Source organism: Myotis davidii, unplaced genomic scaffold, assembly GCF_000327345.1.
Source record: "Myotis davidii unplaced genomic scaffold, ASM32734v1 scaffold228, whole genome shotgun sequence".
NCBI classification, from domain to species: Eukaryota; Metazoa; Chordata; class Mammalia; order Chiroptera; family Vespertilionidae; genus Myotis; species Myotis davidii.
Genome location: NW_006300104.1, coordinates 1,049,669 through 1,067,987, shown reverse-complemented (window position 1 = coordinate 1,067,987; position 18,319 = coordinate 1,049,669). Strand labels below are relative to the sequence as shown.

General features: G+C 40.7%; 1 protein-coding gene across 1 annotated transcript in view; it reads right to left on the bottom strand.

The window, feature by feature from the left end:
- CARNMT1 (carnosine N-methyltransferase 1) overlaps positions 1-18,313 on the bottom strand; it is a 45,810-nt gene extending 27,497 nt beyond the window's left edge. Inside the window, exons 1-3 of the mRNA XM_015572306.1 lie at positions 18,183-18,313; positions 9,003-9,198; positions 7,726-7,889 (exon numbers count right to left, since the gene is read on the bottom strand). Of these exons, the coding sequence (XP_015427792.1) occupies positions 7,726-7,889; positions 9,003-9,191 (353 nt within the window). The 5' untranslated portion in view covers positions 9,192-9,198; positions 18,183-18,313. The remainder of the gene's footprint in view (positions 1-7,725; positions 7,890-9,002; positions 9,199-18,182) is intronic.
- Positions 18,314-18,319: the final 6 nt, after the last annotated feature.

Here is an 18,319-nt window from a genome sequence, read left to right as displayed (position 1 = left end):
GTGGCAGTCAATTAGCATATTCCCTCCTTATTGGCTGTGGACGTAGCCATCCTTTGCAATGGTGTGAGGGTCAATTAGCATATTCCCTCTTTATTAGATAGGATTAGGAACTTCAAAATACTGTGTGCTCACTAATAAAACTTGAATACAAATGCATTAACAAGTCCGTGGATACTAAAAGTGTAAATAAAAGCTTGCCAAATGAGTACTATATATGTCATGCAGTTCCAGTAGTTGAAATATTTAAAATACTAGTATACCCAGCCCTAGCTGGTTTGGCTCAGTGGATAGAGCGACAACCTGTGGACTGAAGGGTCCCGGGTTCGATTCCAGTCAAGGGCACATGCTCGGGTTGTGAGCTTGATCCCCAGTAGGGGGCATGAAGGAGGCAACTGATCAATGATTCTCTCTCATCATTGATGTTTCTATCTCCCCTTTCCTCTCTGAAATCAATAAAAATATATTTTTAAAAAGTCTATCCAGTTTTGAAACCTATGAATAAACTTTCTAGTAAAACATATCACTAAAATCTTCCTAAATGATATCTACAGGGCACAACCAAAAAAGAGCAATGAATTATTACTTATATTACTCCTGAATCTTATACCTTAGATATCTGGAAACATAGAAATAAGCAATGGTCTTTTTTTGTTTTTACATCTAATAACATAATAATAATAAATTCAATTATGCTTCCAACACTACTCACTTATTGAGCTATTTCTGGGTCTCCCACCCAGAACACTTTACATCTGATGAAGAAATATTTATAGAATTGAAAATCAGTAGTCATACTGTCATCAACAATGGAATAAAAATAATGAAAGTTTTAAGTGATATAGGGATCATAAGTATAAAATAAATCTATAATCACTTCAACTGTCTGTTCCAAAGGTAATTATAGCACAGAATATAAAAAAACTAGAGGCCCAGGGCACGGATTCGTGCACCAGTGGGGTCCCTTGGGGTGGCCGGCAATCAGGACCGTGTGAGGTTGGCTGTGGGAGCACACTGACCACAAGGGGGCAGCTTCTATGTTCAGCGTCTTCCCGCTGGTGGTCAGTGCATATCATAGCAACCAGTTGACTGGTCATTCAGTTGACCGGTTGTAATGGTCGCTTAGGCTTTTATATATATAGATTACTAGTGATAAGCAGAATACAGTGGGTGATTTTTATGATACTTAATCAGCTAAACACAATCTACATAGCATACAGACATTCAGGTATTCAAACAGATTAGTAGCCATTACATAGATGAAAACTTAGAAACTCCTTTTATAGAAAGCAGCAATATTGTTACTGTCATATTTCTAGATGCAAGGTTTATGGACAAAATTTTAAGTGATGAAAGCAGCTAATACATGTAAGAATATTAAATACTAGAGGCCTGGTGCACAAAATTTGTGCACAGGTAGGGTCTCTAAGCCTGGCTGGAAATCAGGGCCGATCTGTGGGGCAACCAGCGGGGCAATTGGGGGGCCCCCGCTGGTACCTGCCTTGGCCAGCCTGGCGCTGCCCATTTGCTGGCCCTGCCCCCCTGATCGTCCTGCCATCACTGGCATCCACCTTGGCTGGCCTGGACCTGAGGGCTGGGGGCAGCCCCTGTGTTGAGTGTCTGCCCCCCTGGTGGCCAGTGCGTGTTATAGCAACCAGTCATTTCACCATTTGGTCGACTTGCATATTAGGCTTTTATTATATAGGATTAAAAACATTTGAGATTCACCCAGTGCCCCCTCCCCCCGCCCCCCGCTAGTGGTCTGCCAGAAAAAGGGGAATGCCTGCCCTAACTGGTTTGGCTCAGTGGATAGAGCGTCGGCCTGCAGACTGAAAGGTCCCACGTTTGATTCCGGTCAAGGGCATGTACCTTAGTTGTGAACACATCCCCAGTAGGAGGTGTGCAGGAGGCAGCTAATCGATGTTTCTAACTATCCCTCTCCCTTCCTCTCTGTCAAAAATCAATAAAATATACTTTTTTTAAAAAGGGGGGAATGCTTTTTTTTCTGTTTGTCAATATTATTTACTTCCGTTTCTACTGTTCTTGTACATACAGTGTCTGCCATTCAAAAAAAAATTATGAAACATGCAAAGAAGCAAAAAATGTAACCCACTGTTGTGAGAAGAAGCCTTCAACAGAGCTGACCCACAAATAGCATATCAGACAGGGATTTTAAAATAACCATTAAAAATGTTAAAGAATCAACTGGAAAAGGCAGATCACATGTACAAATAGGAAATTTCAGCACAGAGAAAATACACAAGACAAAATATATCAGTAGTTCCCAACCTTTTTTTGGCTATGCCCCACCTAAGTATCTCTAAAATCCTGATGCTCCCCGCTGTGACATATAATTCTTATTCAAAAAGTGACCTCCTATTCACATGGAGGAAGCCTAAAAGGCCATTAACTTGGTCTAAACAAGCTTCCAAAGAACATGGCATCCATGAAAGAGAAAAATAAAAGAATGAAAGGATAGTTGAAGTACTAGTACTGAGGAAGAAAGCACTAAGAAATTGTTTAAAAACAAAAATAATATGAAGTGATATAAAAAATAGCAAAGTGTCAAAACATAATAGAGAACTGAATGCATAAATAGGTCACGACATATATTTATATACTGTCTATGAGGCCCCTAGAACCATAAGAAATGCAAAAAATTCACTGTTAATAACTCATTCTCGAATTGGCCCCCTTAAAAATCAAATTGCCCCCCATGGGATGTGTGCCCCACATTGGGAACCACCAAAATATATGTATATACTGAAGTGCTAGAATGTTTTTTTTTAATGTAACAGAAATAAGTCTTTCAGTGAGGTTTATCAACAGACTGGCATAATAAAGACATCAGTCAAGTTCAAGTAAGGTCAATATAAACTATACAAAATAATATACAAAAAGAGTTAGGGGGCAGTATGGAAAAAGGGCCATACCAAACCTGACAATGTCACAGTTTAATGTAATTGGAGTCCCAGAAGAGAAAGAAATAGAGAAAAGGGGAGGAGAAATACATGAAGAGGCAAGAGCAAAGAATGTTTGATTTGGTAATATATATCCAAACCTCCAGAAGCAAAGCAAACCCCAAGCGGGATAAACATAAAGAAACCCACATCTGGCCCTAACCAGTTTGGCTCAGTAGATAGAGCGTCGGCCTGCAGACTCAAGGGTCCCAGGTTCGATTCCAGTCAAGGGCATGTACTTCGGTTGCAGGCACATACCCAGTAGGGAGTGTGCAGTGCAGGACGCAGCTGATCGATGTTTCTCTCTCATTGATGTTTCTGACTCGCTCTATCCCTCTCCCTTCCTCTCTGTAAAATAAATCAATAAAATATATTTTTTAAAAAAAGAAACCTACATCTAGGCACCTTATATTCAAATTGCTGTCAAACGAAGTTGGGGGGTGGGCTGAAGGGATGGGGAATAATGCTTAATGGGTACGGGATTTATTTGGGGTTGATGAAAATGTTTTAGAACTAGAGAGATGTGAAGGAGGCACATTGTGAATGTACTTAATGCCACTGAATTATTGAGTTTAAAATGGTTACTTCTGTTATATGCATCTCTCTTAATTTTTTTAAGTGAGAAAAAAGACATCCTATCTAATAAACGAGAAACATGGTAATTAGCGTACGACTGCTACCCTTCCCATTGGCTAATCAAGGCGATATGCAAATTAACAGCCAGCCAAGATGGCGGCCGGCAGCCAGGCAGCTTAAAGCGAACATGAGGCTTGCTTGCTTCAGTGACGGAGGACTCCAATGTTCCCCACCTGCCGCTGCCGGCCTCTGAGCTGCAACTCTAAGCAACTATGTTACAAATACAGAAACTAAACAAAACCCCAGAAACCTGCTTTAGTCCCGGGCTTCAGCCAGCAGGATCGCAACATTGTTTCAAATACAGAAGGTAAACAAAGGCCAGAAACCTTTTCAGCAGCGGAGGCCTAAGAGCTGGAGCCAAGCCTGAGAGCTAAAGCGGCCCAGAATTTTTAAAAAAAGAAAAAAAGGAGCGGTTGGGAGATTCAGTCACCCACCAGCCTGAAAACAGCCCTCAGCCCCTCACCCAGAATGGCCAGGCACCCCACCCCAGTGGGGGCCCCCACCCTGAAGGTTGTGTGACCAGCTGCAAACAGCCATCATCCCCTCATCCAGGCTAGCCAGGCACCCCAGTGCGGACCCCCACCCTGATCAAGGACACCCTTCAGGACAAACCAGCCGGCCCCCACCCAGGCACCAGGCCTCTGTCTTATATAGTAAAAGGGTAATATGCCTCCTAATGCCAGGATCAGCGGAGCTGCGAGGCCTCCTGGCACCGGGATCAGCATGACAGGGGGCAGCGCCCAAACCCCGATCGCCCTTGCGACTCTGTGTGTGACAGGGGGCGGGGCCACAACCTCCCTATGGGCCCTGCTGTTTGTGTCAGAGGAAGGCGCCCCAACCCCCTGATCAGCCCTGCTCTGTGCCTGATAGGGGGAAGCTCCCCAACCCCCTGATCGCCCTGCGGCTCTGTGTGTGACAGCCTAAAGTGCCCCAACCCCCTGATAGGCCCTGCCCTGTGTGTGACTGGGTGTGGTGCCCCAACCCCCTGATCCGCCCTGCTGTGACAGGGGGCGGTGTCCTAGAGGGGGTGGGGCCACAACCTCTCTATCCACCCTGTTCTGTTTGTGACAGGGGAAGGAGCCCCAACCCCCTAATCAGCCCTGCTCTGTGCCTGATAGGGTGGAGCTCCCCAACCCCTGGATTGCCCTGCGGCTCTGTGTGTGACAGGGTACAGTGCCCCAACTCCCCAATCGGCCCCTCTCTGAGCCCGACCAGGGGCTGCACCTAGGGATTGGGCCTGCCCTCTGCCACCAGGGAGCAGGCTAAGCCAGCAGGTCGTTATCTCCCGAGGGGTCCCAGACTGCGAGAGGGCACAGGCTGGGCTGAGGGACCCCTCTTCCCCCTGAGTGCACAAATTTTTGTTCACCAGGCCTCTAGTGAATATATAATTCTCAAAACAAAAAAAGATACAAAATGGTCCTTACACATATGAAGATGATAACTTCACTCATAAGAGAAATTCAAAATAGAATTATGCCAATATACAATTCCCCACCCATTAGACTGGCAAAAATTTGAATACCAATATGTTGACAAACAGGCACTTCCATAAATTGCTAGTAGGAAGGCAAAACCCTTAAAGGGTACGTGGTAATAACTGTGGCAGACAGATACTAAAGTGGCGCCCACTTCCTGGTGTTCACTCCTTTTTATAATCCCCTCCCTTTGAAACTGTACAGACATAGAATTGCTTCTAACCAACTTATATCACTCCTGTGATTTTAAAAAATATATATTTTATTGATTTTTGACAGAGAGGAAAGGAGAGGGATAGACAGTTACAAACATTGATGAGAGAGAAACATTGATCAGCTGCCTCTTGCACACCTACTGGGGATGTGCCCGCAACCCAGGTACATGCCCTTAGCTGGAATCGAACCTGGGACCCTTCAGTCTGCAGGCCAACGCTGTACCTACTGAGCCAAACTGGTTAGGGCAACTCCTGTGATTTTTTTGTTACATTATGAAAGACTCCATTTAGAGCCTACCTGTTCTAGATTTTTCTTGCTAACTTGATAAAATTGCCATTTGTGAAAAACCCACAAGATACAGAACTGAGAGGCCTCTAGGAGCAGATTAAGTTTTTATTATTTTCAAAGAGGACATGTATTCTAGATCTTGTCATGAAGAAACATCAATGTCAAACAGGAAAATTCTATAAAATAATTTCCTTGTATTCTTCAAAAATGTCAATGTCATAAAGTCAGGCAAAAGGCCACGGAACTGTTCCAGATTAAAGACCAGGACATTAGACAAGAGAAGGCAATGTGACACTGAAGCAAGATGCTATCTATGCTATTGGTTTTGAAGTTGGAGGAAGGGAACCAAGGGACTAAAGGAAAGTAGTTCAGCCCAACTAAAACCTTGATTTTAGTCCAGAAAAACTGATTTGAGATTTCTGATCTCTAGAGCTCTAAGAGAATAAAATGTATGTTCTAGACAAACAAACAAGCAAACAAAAGATTAAGATGTTATAATCAAATGTACTACAATATCCTAGATTGGATTCTAGACTGGACAAAAAAGTGAGTGTTATAAAGGACATTATCAGGATGATTTATGAAACTTGAATATAGGCTATAAATTAGAAAACAGTATTTATAGTTAATTTTCCTTAATGTGATAATTGCACTGTGTTTATATTAAGAGAATATCATTGTCCTTAAGAACATACATATAAAGTAGGGATGGTAGGAGGCAGGAAAATAGAAAAAAATAATAAAGCAAATGTAAAATGTTAAGAATTTATGAATATAGGTAGAGTATATGAGGGCTCTCTGTACAAATTCATACATCACATCTGTAATTCTAAAGTTAGCCTATATAATAAAAGGGTAATATACAAATAGACCGAACAGCAGAACGACTGTTTGCTATTAAGCACACTCATCACCAGGGGGCAGACGCTCAACGCAGGAACTGCCCCTGGTGGTCAATGTGCTCCCACAGGGGGAGCACCACTCAGCCATAAGCCAGGCTATGGCCAGCAAGCACAGAGGTGGTGGCGGGAGCCTCTCCTGCCTCTGTGGCAGCGCTAAGGATGCTAAGAATGTCCAAGTGCAGCTTAGGCCTGCTCCAGCAGAGGGGACCCCACCCTCCCCGCCCCAGTACATTGATGTCGTGCAAACTGGGCCTCTAGTTTCAAAATAAAAACTTTCTTTAAAAGAGAGAAAGAAGACACACACACACACACACACACACACACACACACTGAAATTTCTTAAAGATGTCAATCACTGAAGAAGGGAAGGAGATGAGGAAAAGGAACCTATCTATGAAAAACTGAATTCCATCCAGTGGTTCTCCTTATATAATCTCTACATCAGGAGTTTCTAACCTGATATCCAGAGACCCAAGGGGTCTATGGAAAGAATTCACTGAATCTATGATGAGAATAGGAAAAAAATTATGCTTTAATTTCATTAACCTTTAACTGATACTTTTCAATTATAAAAGCAGGCAACAAATAGTAGTTTTGGGAGTACCTGTACTGTTATCAACAATAGAAATCACATGTTTTCACTTCATATTAGTTACTGAAATTCTCAAAATAACATATGCACTGTTCAGTATTTCCAAAATACAGTAATTCTTATTGCTAGATTTTAATGCAATACATGAGAAAGAGCAGCTTTTTAAGTTTTTGATAACTGTATTTCAAAATAACTGGTTTCTTGGGAATCCTATGTATTCTATCTTATACATTTATATATGTTATTCTCATAGGCTTCAGACTGTTCAAGGTTTCAACATAAAAAAGTAAAGAATCTGCTGTAAGGTATCAATCCCTCATTTGCTTACAAGGATGTCATAATGAGGAAAATTAAAACAGTTTGCAGCTTTTTGCTCTGCCATAAAGCAAATGATAAAGACAGCATTGATAATGAACATTCAATCTAACCCTCTCATTATTTAAATTCTAATTTCCAATGTGCTAAAGCAAAATTTTTTTCACGTTAACTGCAGCCTCACATAAAGCATCCAAGAACAAATATACCACCACACACCCACACATGAAAAAAATACAGGCACAAGTAACTATAAAAATGAATCAAGACTGTGAAATGCCTCATAGAAAAACTCAGTGCTTACATATCTTAAAGAAATTGGTTAAAAACAAGATACTATTTACCATCTCTCTTTTGGAAAATTTTTTAAAATTTCTTTAATGATTGGCTGGTAGCAGGCATCCCTTTCTGCTTTTCCACTTTCACACCAGTCTCTCACAAACTGTTTCAATGTGGATTTTAACTTATCCATGTCAAATGTAGATGCTGGCATAATCTTCCCATTCCCCTGTTTAAAAAAGAGAAATCAATTAGTTTCTGAGAAAAGTAATCAATCTTGAATATAGTTAAATAGACATGCTACTAAGAGGCTATATAGATGGTTTAGTGGATAAATCACTGGCCTCTCACCTCAGCAGGGTTTGAGTGCAGCTTGAGATCCTACATGAAAAGTTTGGTGGTCTCACTTCTACCCTCAATAGATTATGGTCCATTAATCATGAAACCACCATATGATTAAGCAGTCTTTACTCGGGAGAGGACCAGCATTGCTATGGAGATCAAACATTCTCTCTCTAAGAAAGAAAAGAAAGTCCTTCCAGGTCATTGATGGGGCAGCATGGAGAGGCTCACAGTGGAGTGGCCCAACAGTATCTATCCTGTGGATAAAAAAGAGGACTTAAGTTTCTATTACTTCCAGTCCCTTGTGCTTTGTAAGTGAAAATCATTTCTTAAAAGATGACTTGCCCTGGCCAGTATGGCTGTTAGCTAGAGCATCATCCTGTGCACCAAAGGGTAATGGGTTTGATTCCTGGTCAGGGCACATGCCCAGATTGTGGGTTCAATCCCTGGTTGGGGCACATGCAGGAAGAGCTGATTGATGTCTGTCTCTGTCTGTCTGTCTCTCTCTCTCTCTCTCTCTCTCTCTCTCTCTCTCTCTCTCTCTCCCTCTCACTCTCTCTCCCCGCCTTCCCCTTTCTTTAGAAACAATGAAAATCATATCCTTGGGTGAGAGTTGAAAATAAAATAAACAAAAGATGACTACCAATAGATACAAGATACTGGGAACAATGAGTTTAGCAAGGGAAAGTAATTTTACATAACTACTAAAGTAGTTTATAAAAATTTAAGTCACTACTCTGTATGCCAGAACACCGTGAAAGTATATCAAAATGCCAAGAATTATCTTAGTATTTAAAGAAAAAAGTCAGTGAACAAATCCAGTTTTTGGCATACTGTTCTATTAAGACTAATCAAATGACGGAATATACAAGTGGAAACATTCTCTAAGTAGAGCAAATGACCAATGCAAAATTATAAAAATGAAATCCAGAAAGATAAAGACCTCAAAATATTGAGATTAAACTCTAAAATAAAAACAAATAGAAGAAATTTCACATACATTTTCTCCATATTCTTTATTTTCAAACATATGTATGCAATCATTCACAATGGTCAGTAGTATTTCTTGATTATGATCAATGCATTTCCGGATCTTGTCCAAGTGGAGAAGAAACTGAGGAAGGAGTTTCTGTTGATTAGCTGGAAGTGATCGAAACTGTCTTTCTGTTCGGTTCACTCGCTCATGCATACTGGTGCTAAAACATAAAAAGTGTTTTTTAAATTGGCAAAAAAATTCTCAGCAGAGGCCAATCTTATTTTAAGGTTGTCTTTCTGTACAATTATTCCCTTATAATCTACATAATAAAAGCCTAAGCGACCTTTATGGCGGAATGATTGGTCACTATGACGTGCACTGACCACCGGGGGCAGACGCTCAATGCAGGAGCTGCCCCCCTGGTGGTCAGTGTGCTCCTACTGGGGGAGCGCCACTCAGCCAAAAGCCAGGCTCTCCTGCCTCCACAGCAGCGCTAAGGAAGGAGCAGCGAGCAAGCAGGTGGTAAGGAGCAAGGGGTCCGGGACTGAGAGAGGGTATAGGCGGGGCTGAGGGACTCCCCCTGCCATGCACAAATTTCATGCACCAGGCCTTTAGTGTTGAATAATGTAATGTCACAATCTTTTGGTTCCCTAAAGCAGTGGTCACCAACTGGTGGTCTGTGGACTACTGGTGGTCCATGAGGTCCGAAAGGTTGGCAACCACTGGTTTAAGGATACCTTTGGAGCAGCAGTTGCCAACCAGTGGTCCACGGACCACTGGTGATCCATGAGGTATGAAAGGTTGACAACTGCTGCATTAAAGGATATCCACTTAGAAAGTCTTCATATGTTTTCACTTTAGTACAAATTCTCTAAGCAGCCAAACAAAAGACAAACTGTTTATAACCAGTAAAAGTTAGAAACACCAATGAGAAGAGGGGGACAAAATATTACAGAAAATTAGTGTACAATAAGTTTATTGTTATGATTTCAATTTTCAAACTTGAAATTTTCAGCAAAAGTAGCTGAATGCTTTAGATACCTCCATCAAGTTAACAGAATGCTGCTCTGAAATTGCTTTAGGATAAAAAACGTGTTTTGAAATAAACTAAGAGCCAACCAAGTTGAATTTTTCAAAATATCATAAAAGATACTAGAGGCCCGGTGCATGAATTCATGCAGTGTGTGTGTGTGTGTGTTGTGTGTTGTGTGTTGTAGTGGGGAGGGCTGGATCTCTCAGCCCAGCCTGCGCCCTCTTGCAGTCTGGGACCCCTCGCTTCTTACCACCCGCCTGAAGCAGAGGTGGGAAAGGCTCTCCACTACTGCCGCTGTGTGTGCTCGCCAGCTGTGAGCCCGGCTTCTGGCTGAGTGGTGCTCCCTCTGTGGGAGTGCACTGACCACCAAGGGGCAGCTCCTGCATTGAGCATCTGGTGGTCAGCGCACGTCATAGAGACCAGTCGTTTCGTTGTTCAATAGATTTGCATATTAGGGCTTTATTATATAGGATTATGTATCACAAAAGTAGTAAACAAATTAAAAATTGAAATTCCATAGCATCTTACATGACAATATTCACACTTTGCATTCTTAAAGTTTCCAAAGAACTATGCCCTGGCTGGTGTGCCTCAGTGGCTAAAGTACAATCTCAAAGAGTCAAGGGTTCCATTCCTAGTCAGGTCACATCCCAGGGTTTCAGTCTCTGGTTGGAGCATGTGCATGAGGCAACCCATTAACGTTTTTCTCCCCCTCTCTCGCCCGCTTCCCCCCCTCCCTTCTCCCCCTTCTTCTCTTTCTAGAATCAATGAAAAACATATTCTCAGGTGAGGATTAAAAGTTTCACGTTGGGAACTACCTATTTATAAAATCTGAAAAGAACATCATGCCCTAGCTGGTCTGGATCAGTGGCTAGAGAGTTGGCCTACGGACTGAATTCCGGTCAAGGGCACATGCCCAGGTTGCGGGCTTCATCTCCGGTGGGAGCATGCAGGAGGCAATCAATCAGTGATTCTCTCTCATCATTGATTTTTCTATCTGTCTCTCCCTCTCCCTTCCTCTCTGAAATTAATAAAAATATATTTAGAAAAAAAAAGAAAAGAACATCATTTTTAAAAGTTAAATGCTATACTCACAGTGAAATGCAATTTTACTTCAATTAGATGGGCAAAATTTAAAAGCCTGTCTATCTGAAATGTTGGTAAATAGTGGAATAATTAGATATTTATATACTGATCGATGGTGGGTACATAAATTAGTACAACTACTTTGGAAAATAATTTAGCATTACCTAGTAAAGCTTAATATGCACATTCCACATGACCTAGCAATTATATTCCTAGACACATACTCAAGAAATTCCTGCAGATGGTCACCATGAAACATGAAAAAGCTTTATCAGAGCACTGTTAGATATAACAAACTAAAAATCTGGAAACAACCTAAAGGTCCATCACCAGTAGAGTGAACAAAGTACAGTATAGTCACACAAGGAAATGTAGTTAAATTAATAAATTATGGCTATACATAATATGGATAAAACTCAGGGATGTAAATATTTGCTTAAAAATCAAGTTGTAGAAAAATACTTAATGTATAATTTCATTTTATGTAAAAATAAACAATATACTATAGGAACTGAACATATGTAGAAAAACTACAAGGAAAGCAAGGAAACAAAAATTCAGTAAGTGATGTGCTTTGAGGGGAAAGGGATAGGATATTATTCTTTTTTAAAACTGGGTGGTAGATTCATGGTGTTCACTGCACCATTTTTTACATTTTACATATAAAAATAAATAAACGTGTATGTTTCTTTATTTACTCAATATTAAAAAATACATTTTCATTTGGTAGCCTGGATTTCTCTATTCATCCAAACAACTCATTTTTACCTTCTGAACAGTAATATTTAAAGAAGTTCTGAAGAAGCTTCTTATAAAACTTAAGCAAAAACCTAGACATGTTTTTGGGAGCACGGGTGTGGTGGTATTCAGGGGTTAGAGGCAACGTGAAAAGATCAAACTGACAGTGATTGGTTGTACTGATGTCTGCTCTTTTGCTTCATCCCTCTCCAGACAGTATAATAGTGAGCTCTGGAAGCAAATAGATCTGGACTGAAATCCAGCTAATGTCCCCTATTTACTATGTGACCCTTGGCAAGTTACTTCCATTCTCTGTCCTCCACTCATATATAAAAACATGAACAACAGTGGTGACGATGAGTACAGAAACTATCATTCATTGAGATTTAGTAAATTCTGGCCACTAAACCAAGTCATTAAGTGCTTAAATATAGTAGGCATATCTAATTAATAAAACTATTATGTTGACAATGAAAATATGGAAAATGCAGAAAAGTAAAAGTATTCTTTTAATTAAAAGTATAAATCCCTCTTTTAGAGGCAACCACTTCTAACTTGTTGGCATATTTCTGTTTTGTTATTTAAGACAAAGTCATTTAGCACCTTTCTCATGCAAATGTGGTAGGTAGACAAAACAGCAGATCATCTGGAAGTGGTTAGGAATGGAGAATCTCAGGCCCTACACCAGACCTACTGAAATGTAATCTGCCTTTTGACAAGATCTCCAAATTATCCATATGCATATTCAAGTTCTAGAAGCATTTGTAAGTCTTTATCCTTATTAGAGGAATTTTCCCAGGTCAGAAAAAGGTTCTCAAATGACTATATGGCAAATGACTGCAATGATAGTTCATCATTTCACCTTATGCAACCAAAATTTACTTAGCTATTTCCCAAACACTGGGCATCTAGATACTTTCGCTTGCCCATATGATAAATTTTTGTGTTCAAATCTGTCTATAGTGTAGGAAAAAAAAAATCACCACAAATTACACAAAGAATGACCAGGTCAGAAAGGATAGTACTTCTAAGTCTCTTGATACAAAGTGATTTTCAGAAAGATTGTACCAATTTATATTTCCAGCAGTAGAGTATGACACTAACGGAACTATTTAAGGAGACCATGCATGGTATGTTGCAAAGTTGCAAGTTTACAATTTACCGTCAAGAGATTAAGTAGTCTTTTAGTACTTCATTTCTAGTATTCCTGGACACTGGGTGCCCCACAATCCTCCTCTCACTATACCTCAAAAGTCAGCATATCCAAAATGAATTTAGCACGTCCCACCAAAAAAAACTTGTACTTTTTCCTACATGGCTGATATCAATGAGTGGCATACCATACTCAAGTCAGAAACTAACAAGTCATCCTAAAATGCCTCTTCTCATAGCCCACACAATCAATTAAGCACAAGATCCTTTTGATTCTACTTCATAAAACTATCTGCAAATTATACTCCTCTCCAATGCTTTAGCTCAGGCCCTCATTATGTTTCCCAATGATTACTGAGAGGCCTGCTACCTAGGAATGCTGTTCCCAACCTAACCTCCCCATCAGATGAATTCTTCTAAAATACAAGTCTCATCTGTCACTATTTAACCTCCATATTTCACCACTTGTAAAAAAACAATCAATAAATGTTCAGTGAGGTAATCTAGGTGCCACTTTTTGTTCTCCATGGAGACTACTAATTTCCATGATAGCAGGGGAGCTGAAGTAAAGTTATGGATTGGTCAGAAGAACCTAACATATTTGCTGTCAATTCCTGTTACAGAAGTGATGTAAGTACACAGCGTGGGATGAGCTGTAACATATCCCTTAACCCTTGGTTACTTAATGGTATGCCAAGCTATCCATAACAGGCATCCACAGTGACTCTCTTGAAGTGAGGTTTTACCAAAGTTGAGAAGAGTCCAATCCTTACTGTACTATTATAACTGGGGATAGCTTCACTATTCTGGAAATGCTTGTATTATGAGGAATAGCGTGAAGAAATAAAATGGAGTCACTATATAGTCAAGCTATGAAATTACTAAAATCAATTAGGTTGAGGTCTGAGGAAATTATTTTATTGTTGTTTTAATCAGCCTGGAACTTAAAATTTTGAATTTTCCAGTTCTGCAGTAATGCCTAGATATACATGATCACTCAATGACGGACTCATGTATCAAGACCACCTGACATCCATAATCCAGAATGCCTGACACACCCAGGACCAATCCTAGTGCAGAGAATACAGGACTGATTATTCTCAAAAATGCACATTTTACTATACGAACTCTTAACTTTTTTTTTTCTTCAAAACACACCTGAGTTAAAAAAAAAAACCCTGAGTTTTTGCCTAGTGGTGTTTCCAGTTTGTAAATCCTAGGACACTTGAATATCATTTATTTCTAGCCAGAGCCTCCAGGCTCTTCTTTGAGTGTGTTGGACAACTCTTTGAGTGTGTGTTAAGACAGGGGTGGCAAAACATGCTTCCCCACCCCTGGCTACTTGGTCTGTTTTTGTAAAAAGGGTTTTACTGGATCATAGCCATGCCCACTTATTCACCTACTGGGGCAGAGTTGAATAGTTGTAACAGAGACCACTTAGTCCCAAGAGCTTAAAATATTCATTGCCTAGCCTTTAAAAAAAAAAAGTCTGCCTACCTTACTTTAAAGCAAGCATGTCAAACTCGTGGCCCACGGGCCCCATGTGGCGCACAACTATTTTTGTGGCCCAGCCAATATAAAGGTATGTAAGAAGCGTTTTAATAAAAATTTTGTAACTTAATTTTTACAATATCCTGTTATACATAATTATTAATAACAAACTACAACGTTCGCTAATGACTGATTACTATAATCGTGTTGCATTAATTTCCCTTAGGCACCATCCGCGCAGGCGCACCATTTCTCTCCACTAATACTAGCAGCGAATATTTTAGCAGCCGATTGCCATGTCATTAGTCTTGGACTGACTTGTTTGGTGTGCGCTACAGGAAATCTTTCACTTTCAGAGAAAAAGAAAAATAGGTTCATTTGCATTACGCTTATTAATTTGTGCAGTAATTCAGTGTCTGGTAAGTTAATGTTCAAGAAAAATATTAATTTTTATTTAAATGTTCTATTATTTTATGTTAATGATGACTCATTTATTTCAGCCCTTTGTATTCAGCATTTCTCTATCGAAATAAACCCATGTTTCTATGAAAATAGAAGCTTTTGGGTTTTTTTTGTGGCCCACAGAAACTTAAACCTTATTTGGCCCGTGTTAGCCTCTGAGTTTGACATGCTTGCTTTGAAGGAATGTTTTATAACCTTCAGACTCTCCTTGGTTCTGAACTCAATCAGCATAATGAGGCCACATCTTTTGGCAGCTAAGGGGAGAAAGTAGTCAGCGGCTGTCTTCTGTAAGAGTGTCTCTACCTCCAGCTCTCTCTAGAAGGCTGGTCTAGGCAGTGACCCTAACTCTGACTCAGTGGCCTTTGATCAGGGTGGGTTTATGCTGGGTGTGAGCCGAAGGCCATGGTCAATGACCCGTCCCTCTGAACCTGTTGAACTCTAGAATTCCACACAGGAAAGCATACCTTTCAGAAGGAAAGTCTGCCTCAATCCATTTAAAATATGTATTAAATACCCAAGGTTAAAATTGTCTTACTAGTATCACTGCTTATAAGGGTAAAATTTTAGTAAATGATTTTGGATTTCAAGTCAGACGCTACCACAATTTGGTTGTGTAACCCTAGGCAAGTTACTCATCTCTTCATATGCCTATCCCCTCACCTATAAAAATGAGCTCTACATCTCAGTTCTAAAAAATAAATCTCACCTAACCGCTGTTTCCAAGAGTTGGCCAATTCTGACAAGATCTTTGATCGTTCAATTGTAATATTTTCCATGTAACTAGGTATCTTCATTCATAACAAGAGTAGTATTTTAAGGCTAACAACATTTTTTTGCTATGCATTACAATGCCATAGTCATTTTTAGAGAATGCCATCTAAGTAAAATCTGTAAAAAGTACAACACTGGAAGCCACTGGAAAGAGAAAACATTAATAAAAAGACATTTCTTGCCCTATGACTTTCATCTAAATCTCATATATATTAAAAGGCATTTAGCAGTAAAACCAAACTCTGGCTACTGAGACTGAGGAAATGCATTTTTAATTTTATTAAGTTTTAATTAGTTTAAGTTTTAATTTAGCCAGATGTAATTAGTGGCCAAGGTATTAAACAGCAAAACTCTAGAAAATCATAAAATGTTGGTATGTAACAATCCAGTGTTTTCTGCTACACAATGCTTTCTGTAACGCTAATCCTTTCAGTGATATTTTAAGAAGTATATTTTCAATCATATACTATTTTCAGTATAAAGATATAAAGTGTTTCATCAGAGAGTACATACAAATAAAAAGGATTGTTTTTAAAAAATGAAGTTTTCCTCAATCCCACATTAAACTGGTAAAGGAGAGGGATGAGAATATAGAAAACTGTATCACAACTACTAGAACATGCACACAATTGCTCTTTTTTATATTGCCACACTTGGCTCCTAGATTCAGGTCAAAGTCCCTCTGCCCCCAAAACAGAAAGGTCCATCTGATACCTAATTATAATATCATTTCTAAATTAGTCCTAACATTTTAGAACTGGGTACACACACACACACTTTAATTATGTCCATTATATTCCCAAGACATTTCCCAATATTCTTTCTAGATTTTTTAATAGTAAAATGCACAGAACTTTTCTGCATCTACCACTCTTAGCTATCTAATGTCAGCTGCTTCTCCTGCCTGTATGGCTCTTTCAGGCACAATTACATCAAATCCAATCCTCTGGTTGTCTGCCTTTCTTCCTCTGTTCATACTAAATAAAATCCCCATACTACTAACTTCCTCTTGGGCTCTATAATTAATGCAATCCATGGTTCTTATCCTTATGTTTAGTTAGTAAATTATGTCATCAAGATCTTTGAACTTCAGCCCTGGCTGGTTTGGCTCAGTGGATGGGGCTTCGGCCTGCGGACTGAAGGGTCCTAGGCTCGATTCTGGCCAAGGGCACATGACTGGGTTTCGGGCTTGATCCCCAGTAGGGGCATGCAGGAGGCAGCCCATCAATGATTCTTTCTCATCTTGATGTTTCTATCTTTATCCCTCTCCCTTCCTCTCTGAAATCAATAAAAAAATATATATTTTTGAAAGATCTTTGAACTTCAAAAATTCATGTCATAAATGTAATCAGATTCTAAACAACTTGAAGCTTTTATTGAGCGAGTTTCTAAATTCAGAATAATAATAGATTAGTTTACCAACTGTTCACAAATTGACAGACTACTTGGTAATGCCATGTATTTCTTTGCCACTATTTTCTATTTGTTAAAAATAGAGCTTCAAAAACCTATGGCAAGCACTGGTGACATAAAAATAAATGAGGCTGTCCCTGCCCTTGGGGAGGTCAGAGTCAGGCAACATAAAAAAAGTTTGCATAAAGCACAGCAGAAGCCCATCTAGGGAAACCATTTTTCTCCCGGGGAAGGTCATGTTTGATTACAACAGCAGACTCAGAATATGTCCCCCAGTGGACTCATCTCTTACACGAATAAAATACTACTTTTCTTTGCCTATAAATTCAGTTGATTTAGGTCCCATTCAGATCTCTAAATTAAAATTTTGTGGCTAAGCTTAGTTGAACATCTACCTAGAAGAAAAGTAGAAGTTGGCCAAGTATAAAGCCCTACCACCACGCCAGGCTCACCGCGAGAATTCGATACATATTTGCAAAATAAAAGATCGCAAAGGTGGCTCTCACCGTGCCTTCTCTCCAGCCCCTCCTTAATTAGCAAACGTTCGAACACCCGGACCACCTCCGACCCCATTTCACCCACCAGCTAAAGACACGGAGCCGCATCACTCGTCGCTCCCCACCAACGTGCTCACACTTCCTCGGCGCCAGGGGGTGGGGTGGGGTGGGAAGCTCAGGCTGTTCTCACAGGAACTGGCCAGTTTGGGGAAACGCGTCCTGCCGCATCCCACGTGGAGGTGAACTTGGGCTCTGCGTGTGTTCAGTTTGGAGACCATCGACAACACAATCATGCCCGGCACTGGACCATCTACCACCACCCTCTTCTGTCTGCAATCGTCACAGCATTTTTCTGATCACCCCCACCGGCCTCAAAGCCAGACCTTCCACGTGGGATGGAAGGCAGGAGAGCTCATCTGATCCTGCGGTCAGAAGACAAGAGCAGCAGACGGGTGAACAGGGCCGAGAGGGGGTAGGACGGTGCGAGGTGACTCGGGGACCCCGAGGTCAGCTCAGGCGGCCTGGGCCGGGAATCCCGGAGGCGTGGCGGCCCGGGTTTACCCATAGTAGCGGAAGGCATTGATGATCTTCCAGAAGTGCTCGCGCTCGAGCCTCTCCTCCTCCTCCTCCGTGCTGCGCGTGGCTGCCGCCGCCGCCGCCGCCGAGTCCACCGCGACCGAGCCCAAACGCCCGGCGGA